General features: G+C 41.3%; 1 protein-coding gene across 1 annotated transcript; it reads left to right on the top strand.

Annotated features, from left to right (window-relative positions):
- The first annotated feature begins 1323 nt into the window (after positions 1-1323).
- Positions 1324-3388, top strand: rpe (ribulose-5-phosphate-3-epimerase). The gene is made up of 6 exons (XM_068704864.1): positions 1324-1487; positions 1864-1943; positions 2042-2181; positions 2332-2466; positions 2723-2809; positions 2898-3388. The coding sequence occupies exons 1-6, from the start codon at positions 1366-1368 to the stop codon at positions 3018-3020; spliced, it is 687 nt and encodes a 228-aa protein (XP_068560965.1). The 5' UTR covers positions 1324-1365; the 3' UTR covers positions 3021-3388.
- Positions 3389-9722: the final 6334 nt, after the last annotated feature.

Genomic DNA, 9722 nt, shown 5'->3' with positions numbered 1-9722 from the left:
CTGAACCCTTGATCTCTGAAGAGTTATAGAGACACCAAACTGTAGGAGATAAATGCCATTAGGTCTAGGATTATGCAGGTATTGTGAGACATCTGAGACTAATTAAAACTTGTGTCAAATAACCATATCTTAGACATCACATGATCAGATTTGTTTGTATGACATCACAGTTGACATCATTGAGTGGGATGCAGGTGAGCAATGACTGGAGAAATAATACATGTGGCAAATAATATGAGATTTTATGTATGAAATCAAATTATTCACGACTAAAGAGTGTTGTTTACAAGCATTTTAGTCTGCACTAAGATATTGTTTTCATGGAAACCTATTGGCTTGTTTTGTCTGTTTTGTCGTTTGTTCATTTCTAAGTTGGTGTCAGGTATCGTGGGACAATAAAGGCTTTTCCAAAGGTACGAGTGCTACTGACCTTTTTTTTTTAATTATTATCGTTGCAAGAGGTTTTCTTTCTTCATACAGGTATCTGGCAGAAAATAGTAACTTTGCAGGCTAGCCAACGGCTTGAATCAATAAAATCAATTTTTTCTAAAGCCCGGACAACTTTATATCATTAAATGCCTGTGTCCTTGCAGCACCAAGCATGAACAAAAGTTTCTTCTATGGGGCCATCAAACTATCTATCCGGTCATACTCAAATGTAACTTATATTTACAGTGATGGGACAGCAGAAAGAGACTAATTGAAGGCAGACAAGAAATCTGTGAGATCTCAGAGAGTTGTTGAATTGTGAAATATAGAAGCAAAGGGTATGTTGGATAATTTGAAGAAGAGATTCACAAGGTTTGGCAATTTATGCCTTTTACACCATTACGCAAACTGTGTGTCCCACATTAGGCCTACTTAATGTGTTCCACATAATAAAATACACTGGTGATGGCAAAACAGTGTCCTGCATTACCCAACAAAGAACCGTTTGGATTTTAGGTTGTGTTCACATAACTTCTTGTTATGACAGTTCCTTGCCCATATGAGCTTTGCGCCATCTAGAGTCAAGAAGGTAGAAACGTCTATTTTGAAGGCGGAAGTTAGAGACCACAGGTGCATCAAGTTAACAACTGACACTAGCGTAAGAACGGAAGTGAGGATGTATTGCATTAAACAAAAACTATTCGACACCGCAAGAAAAATAATATTCTTGCAAAATTATGACTTGTTTGACCTGAAAGATAGTAGCTGCAAATGTATTGACAAAGCAAAACTCGAATTATTTACTTTTTTACTGTTTTCTTTTTATCTTTATTCCCTCGTTTTATTTTGAAGGGTATCAGCGGAAGTTGTGCTTCATGTTGCGGTTAACTGGTGTTAGCTGGCTGACTGCATGCAGACACTCACAGCAGCAACAGCATGGCTTACATTGCGAAGATCGGTCCGTCCATCCTGAGCAGCGACCTGTCCTGTCTGGGCAGCGAGTGCGTGCGGATGATGGGTTGCGGGGCAGATTACCTGCACCTCGATGTTATGGACGGGTTGGTTTGTCAGTTGGTTAACGTTAGTTAAGACAAGCTAGCATGTTAACTAGCGAGCCGATTGGAAGTTCAGTGCGTGAGAGCTAAAGTTGGCTAACACCGACAAGCTAAACTAGCTTGCCAAGAAGTTAAGCCGGGGAAGCCAATGTTTATGTAACTGAATTTAGATGATTTAAGTCTGTCGATAATGAGGCTTTCAACACCTCAGGGTGTCAAACATTATAATGTCTTGCAAGTGTTAACAACATACTTCCTCCTCCTGCTTCCTAGTTTAGTCGTTGTTTACCTTCCTCTTCACCTCTGCAAGGCGTTTGTTTGCAACCGTTTACGCAAGACGAGAGAATTTCATCACATCTGTTTTTGTTTCCCTTTTAAGGCACTTTGTCCCCAACCTCACATTTGGACATCCCATGGTAGAGTGCCTAAGGAAGTCAGTAGGTCAAGACCCTTTCTTTGGTGAGAGAGACTTGCCGTAACTTATTAACCCCATTTAATTGAATCCTGAATGCATCAGCTGTGCCTGTACATTATTGTGACAGTGATCATGTTTGCAGACATGCACATGATGGTGTCTCGGCCCGAGCAGTGGGTGAAGCCCATGGCTGCAGCAGGAGCCAACCAATATACATTCCACATAGAGTCCACCACCAACCCTGGTAACCTCATCAAAGAGATTAAAGAGAGTGGCATGAAGGTGAGAACATTGTGCTGCAGACTGAGGCATTAGCATCAGTGCTTTTGTGTAAACAATATATGAAATATTGGCATTGATCAACTACATACAAGATTTGCTGAGGCGACCTGTAATTTCTATGTCTTCATACTAACACTGTGAGTTTTCTAGGTGGGTTTGGCCATAAAGCCTGGGACTACTGTTGAAGAGCTAGCGCCTTGGGCTAACCAGATCGACATGGCTCTGGTCATGACTGTTGAACCTGGCTTTGGAGGCCAGAAGTTCATGGAGGACATGATGCCCAAGGTACGGTCAAACCACAGGCAGAGGAAGGCAAATGGGAACCGTACACACAGCAACAACAACATAAACTAGACCTCAAAGATTGTCACACAGTTAATCAGCACGTTTTTGATGCAGTGTCATTTTGCTTTTCCTGGCGTTTTTAAATGTAGTCCATAGGATGTTTCTGAATCAACCTGTAGCACTGTCTTTTTTTTTTTGCCGGTACGGTGTTATGCATGTTTCAAGCTCTTTGTTTTATTTCTGTGCATGTGTCCAGGTGAGTTGGTTGAGAAGTCAGTTCCCGTCATTAGACATTGAAGTAGATGGAGGAGTCGGCCCTGACACTATTCACAAGTGTGCAGAGGTAAGGGATTCAAACACGTATCATTCAACTAAAATTCCGATCCAGTTTTGTGTGTTTTTCAATAAATTTGCGCTCATTTCTGCTTCAGGCAGGAGCCAACATGATCGTGTCGGGCAGCGCTGTCGTGGGCAGCGAAGACCCTCGCTCTGTCATCGCTCTGCTGCGCACCGTGGTGGCTGAAGCAATCCAGAAACGTTCACTGGACCGCTGAGGTGTCCTCTTTGTGACGAACCTACCAGCCCATCCCAGCAATACAACACAACATCCGGTGGAACAGACTCAACACGAACATTTCTGGGGTTGAGGTCAGGGGGTAAGGGTACTGATGGCCTAATCCAAATCACTTTGATGTGAGTGAAGCTGCACCGTGCCTCTACAAAACATTTTGAATTCCATCCCGTCCTACCGCAATCGCCTCTTTGAACAGTTAACTGAAATTGAGTCTCATCTCAGCATGGGGGACATCCATTTGAAGACCGGAGCTGAGGTTATGCTTGTTTCACATATGTAAACAGTCCTTATTGTTTGACACTGTTTTAAGTTGATAATAATTATGGAAATAAAATGGTCCAAGGAGAACTGTGTTTAGAACATCTTCACTTTTGTGAGTCATTTTCTGACTTCCATCTGAAATCATGTTTAGTAAATTCTGTCTCTTTTTGCAGTTTGGTTGAAATAAACCATTCACAACTTGCTAAACCGCTCAGCTTAAATATTGTACACTTGTAAATTCAATGAGATTTGCTTTTGCAAATTAAAGACTCCAATGAAGTGAAGTATGGATTCGTATAAGTTTGCATTTGAATTACCACCAAATTGTAAAAGAAAATAGTGTTTGCTGGCCTATTAAATTAAATAACCCACTGATGTTTTACATTCAGCTTGGGAAATGCAGTTCACACTTACAAATTCTCACTGATGTGGTGGTGCACCTACTGTACAGTCTTTTTATTTTGAGGTGAAAAAGAATCCTCAGAATATATCCCTTGTAATGATACAATACAATATGTGATCATGAAAAACAAATTACATGATTTTTACATCATCAAAATCATCATCAATACATTTGAAGACATAATCTGAAGTGAAACCAGAAGATTAAATACAATTGTCTTTATATAGACCCATATCACAAATGTGCCTAAGAGGAAATCCTCTGTCCTTGGACTGTCACATCGGGTAAGGAAAAACTCCCCAACAGGGAAAACACTGGAAGAAACTTTAGGGAGAGCAAGTGAGGAGTGCAATATATGTCATGTAAAACTAAATAACTATGTAACTATGTACATTTACTGAAGTATTGAACTTAAGGGGGAGATATTGTACTTTTTACTCTACTACATTTAATTGGCAGCTGAAGTTACTAGCTACATAGCAGGTTGAGATCTTATATAGAAAACTAGTTTTTAGACAACTGTACATTGCTGTAGATTAAATCACCAAACAGTATATAAAGCATTAACATTTTGGTAAATACAAAAGGGTAATTACACATTAATAGTACTCAAATAATATAAATCTACAATATAACATAACCCAGAGGGACATTAAAAAAAACTTTTAACAAGTAAATGATTCTCTTAATTCTTCGGTATTTTAACTTGAAACATATAAATGTTTTCTTACTGACTTTTACTCCTTTTTCATACACTAGATGGCGAGTCTGGACAAAAGTATAGCTGCTAGCACCTGGGGGGCTCCATGTCAGTGTAAGAAATCATTTGATTAAATTGTAAGCATATATTATTCATTTGTAAGCATGGACAAATATTTGTACACAGTTCTAGATTAGAAAACACACTGCTGTAATCTATAATGCATTCAATTCCGTGGTGTGAACAGCGGCACTGACGGCGTTGCAGAGAATCGGCTACAGAGCGACTGCCACTGTTGGGTAGTTTGGCAAAATGATTGGAAACTTAAGTGTATTGTCCGACTACAGTACGTGCTTTTGCCCTTTTTCCTCAATCAAAATCATCACATTAATAAAGTTGTGTGTTTTTGTTAGTCATGTGAATCTCAGTAGCGCTGCCACTGACCATTTAACTGGAATAGAAATAAATCTAAGTTTGTTTGAGTAGGACATGTTTCCAAGAATCAATATGTTATTGCAGTTGTTGAGCCGGGTTGAGAAGCCTTTTCCAGAGGACACCCAGAAACACCAAAGACATGTGTGCGGCATCCTCATCTCTTTGAAAGCTGAAAGAATCCCTCCTGTCATCGAGAATCACCCATGACATACATTCCAACTGCAAGCAGCTCGCTCTTAATAATGCAGCATATGTCTTGGAGGCAATTCACGGACCAGTTGAAATATTGATGCCTGAAATCTGTATTTTCATTTCAACGTCACATATAATGCCAGATAATGTCATCATTTCTGCTCATCCAATCATGCGTTATAGAGGCACATACAGGGCTTGTGCATGTGACGAGGGAGTTTGTGTATAATACATGTTTGTGCACCGTGAGGGAATGTCCTGTGACAGACTCGTGTTCTAATAGATGATGACAGGCGTTTTGTATGCCTGTGTCACTGCCGCCTCGCAAAGACAGGGACACAATTCAATGCGAGGGAGCAGTCTGCACCTACACATGCACCACACTCCTTAAGCCATGTCGCAGTCTCATCATCAGTTAATTGACAGTTTCTCTCTCCAGATCACCTCGCACTGTCTACGTGCCTGTTTGTTGATTTATTATGAGACTACATATGCAGAGAGGGAAATATATGCAGCGTGGGGACAATGAAAGAGTCAAGTGCATGGAGGATGTTCATACAGTGCGAGGCACGGACGTGTCTCACATGCTGGGCCCTAACTTATACATCAAAGTCTCTTGTGAGAGGCTGTGGTGCCATGGCAACCATATCCACAGGTACTGTCATACGTGGTTAAAAGCAGTAATAGCTTGGGGATGGCAGGGACAGAGAGAAGAATGGTCGGATAACCATCAACACTTGGCCTTTCCTCCTGATCACCTGTGTGAATCCCTACGTCTGTCACAGCATGCACACACACACACACACAGGAAGGGAGAGAGAGAGAGAGAGAGAGAGAGAGAGAGAGAGAGAGAGAGAGAGAGAGAGAGAGAGAGAGAGAGAGCAGTTATTGAAAGTCCAGAAAAGATTTTAGGCCAAAAATGAGTCAGACAGCCATCATGTGGAGCTTTTGATCATCAGAGCAGGGCTGTGAGGGAATGTCTCAGTGGGCAGACTTCAACAGAGTACCACAGGTTGAACAACCACACAGTGAAGGCAGTCAGATCACCAAACAGCAGGTCCATTGATGGACCGCAGGAGCTACTCACTCACAGGAACACAAACCACTACAGGGAACAGCTACGTCTGGTTTGAGAAGGTGTAAAATCCACAAGAAGACATTTCACACCAGCATTCTGATACCAGAATATTCACGATCATGAGTGTTAAATCACTGAATGAGGAACCCTTGTATAAAATAAGCTGTCAAATATTCAATGGAATCATCCAAAGATACTGTTTGAAGAAGGTGTTTTTCCCAGAGGAACGTGGTTTTTACATTTACTCCCTTATTTATTTCTTCTCTTGCACTTTCTGCTGCCATTCATTTTGGTCCTTCTATTCCCTTCTGTGTTCTCTTTGCCTCCATGACTCACCCTTCCCCCTCTCTGGGATCATTTATATAGTAGAATTATATCTTTCTACTTCTCTCCTCATCTTCAGCACTAAAGGCACATTAGTGACGTCGCTTCGCCCTCTCATGCTCATTCATAATTACTTGGCTTCCCACAGGAGAACAAGATGCACATCGCTGATTATCTCGCTGTTGTTACCAGCTTTACTTATGCATAAAGGCCTCATCCTATTGTCTTATTAACAATTAAAAAACAACTTGCTTAGAATAATATTACAGAAGATCTCTTTGCTTTGCCCTGTAGCAAGGTGGGTTACTGTACAGAATATACTGTACATGATGGATAACTGTGGTTTAAAGAAGGGGGCCAGTGTCAAAGGGCAGCTATCAGCCCTGCTGCTGCTTCTCAGCACCCGTTTCCTTCACTGCTGTGTAAAATGCCTCAAGGCATATACTGTGATGCTATGAACTTATCTTTTCCTACAGATGATAATTATTCCTTTGCTTGTATGGATCTCTTACTATATAGCCCAACTCTGCGTTGGGTCCAGGATGAGTTCAAGGTAATTAAAGTCAGTACTCCATCCTCTTAGATGTACAATATATCAAAGCCAGGTTTTTAACAACGTGGCTGTAGGGATGGAAATGACGGTCGGTCGGTCCACTACTCTGTTCCAGACTTAAATATCTCAACATCTATGCAGACATTAATGGTCCCCATAACATAGATGCTATTTTGAAGCTTGATTCTCTGACTCCTCCTCTAGCACCACCATGAGGTTGAAGGTTGTGATTTTGAGTAAAATGTCTTCACAACTATTTGATTGATTGCCAAGATATCTTCTACAGACATTCATGTACCTGAATTTGGTGGATTTAGTAAACATAACTGCAAAACATAAGAATGTTAGCATTGTCATTGTGAACATGTTACCATACCACACTGTTAGCGTTTAGCTTCCGTAGCATGGCTGTTTACTCATGTTTAAAAATGCCTCAGGGATAGTTTCATCTGCTGCTGTTCACTGAAGCTTCCTCTGGTAAACCCACCCTTAGATAGTGAAAAGGTCCTTCATGCAATGACCAAGCTTGAGATTAGCTTTAGTGAGAGAGGTCAGGACAAACCGGCTTTGGCAAATTTTCCCTAATAAATTATACATTTTAGCAAGGTCATCCCACCTATCAGGTATTTAAATGTTCATTTAAATTCTCACGAAAACAAATAAAACAACGAATGCCTGGGACAGTTAATTAGCTCTCTGTCTGAATATCTAGGCTTCTGCAGGGCCTCAGAGAGTAGAGAGACTAAACGCAGGTCCCAGGGGAGCATTGCTTTAGTAGCAACCTTTGCATCAGTTTACTCTATCCTAGGCAGAACCAGTGGAAGTGCACACACAATTTTAGTGTTTATCAATTATGGATAAATTGAGAATATTCCAGTGTGTGTATCAGTTTGTGTGTTTGTACATTTGTGCATGTTTTTACTCCATAATGAACGATGTGTGGGACCACAAGTATTTTTGTTGTTTTTATGTCAGTAGGTGTCTTGTGTGTTTTGTGCTCTATGTGAATCCCTTTCTATGATAATCAACACCAAACTCTTTAACGTTTTTTCCAATGACCAGCCTTAACTAACGGGCCCATAATACAACTATTGATTCTTTTTTTCCCCTGCATTATTTATACAAATCACACAGCCCTTGAGATTACTGACTGCTGCTAATCCATCAAGAGCAAAGTGGCATTTGCATCAGTACAGGTGGTACATCTGTTTCTCTACTTTACTTAAATCATGTAGAGGCAAACCTACTCAAGATGTGATGTTACAGTTTGTGTATTAACAAGATTTCTCGCTGTTCTCATTGACTCACACTTGCATCACAGTGAGTCATACCACACAAAGCAATGTGAAATCACACAAAGGTGAGTGCAACAAGCTGCGCGCAGGCCTCAAAAGACTAGTCACACTCTACAAGCTGGTAATGTTATAGCTCTGCCTCCCTTATCTCTTCACCTCTAAGAACAGAACATATCCCGTTGATACATAGTGGCATTGTGTGTTCGCAGGTTAACTTGTTTTTGTACATAAGCGCTATTCACACCTGTATGCTGTTCATCTATACCAATCTTCATGGATTCTTCTCTCTGTCCTTGATATGACGCATCCAAGCTCACCACAGTGAAAGCAGGAGACGACATGTCCTGTCCTTGCATTGTCTTCGGCGCTTCCTCTCTCACTGGCGATAAATCATAATCTATTTGCCTGACTGCTGCCCTGCTGCTCTGGATCGTTAAGTACTGTCTGCCCATGTGTGCCCTCTGGTGTCTGCATCCGCATCAGCGAGGACCATAGATTTGTGAGTGTTTCTTACTTTTATGCAAAACAGATCTTTCCTCATAGGGTGTGCGCTTGAGAAAATGGGAGACAGAGAACAGAAATCGGGGGGGAAAGTGGGACAGTGCTCAAAGCTTGAGGATTGAATGTTTTTTTGCATCCTGTGAAGTTGTGATGGAGCTGACTGACAATAACATCAGCGGTATCAGTGTGCCTGCGATTAGCGCCGGCAGCATCAATGCATCTCTGAATGTGGGGGCTCTTTTCAGTCAGGACAGATTGTTGTCAGAAGAATCGACCAAAAGCTCTTTCAGGGGAACCTGTATGCATCACAACCCAGAAAACAATCCAGTAACTCCACAAGCACACACCAAACAGATTTTTCTTCCAGTGAATGCAGTTTTCCCTTCTGTGGCACCATGATTTATTGAATGGTTGGCAGCATTTGTTCTTGGCTTCATTGGGTATGCGTGCATCGATATGAGTTAATATGAATTCATGGGAGAAGGAGTCAAAAAGCAGTTTATGAATGCCATGGCCTGGTGGAAGACTGCAGCTTAATGCTGTGGAGTTATGTGGGTACATGTGTGTTTAAAAGAGAGGCAGGAAGAGTGAGCAAGTCCATCTGCATTGGATGAGTTATGAGTGGCGAGATGTGATTTGCTGAGGTTGTCAAAAAAAGTGCCTGGTTAACTTGCAGGAGACCTTCTAAGCATTATTTATCCCCTGACATGCTGACCCAATCCTTCTCTCTCCCACACACACACACACACACACACACCCAACTGAACATGCAGAATACATAAACCCTCGTGTTGAGGGGCTCAAAGGTCCAAATCCAACATAGACTCAAAAAGACCCTGCCGCCTGCAGGGCATTAACCTTGAGTTTATGGTTAAAGCAGAACTAGATGAGTGGGAAGGATGCTGGTAGTATTTAAATATATCAAGGTTGTTGTGAGAAA

Source organism: Cebidichthys violaceus, unplaced genomic scaffold (genome assembly GCF_023349555.1).
Source record: "Cebidichthys violaceus isolate CVI_PGR_0920_01 unplaced genomic scaffold, fCebVio1.0.p SCAF_11, whole genome shotgun sequence".
In the NCBI taxonomy this organism is placed as follows: domain Eukaryota; kingdom Metazoa; phylum Chordata; class Actinopteri; order Perciformes; family Stichaeidae; genus Cebidichthys; species Cebidichthys violaceus.
The sequence above is the reverse complement of the archived record's forward strand: the minus strand, read 5'-3'. Positions and strand labels throughout refer to the sequence as shown.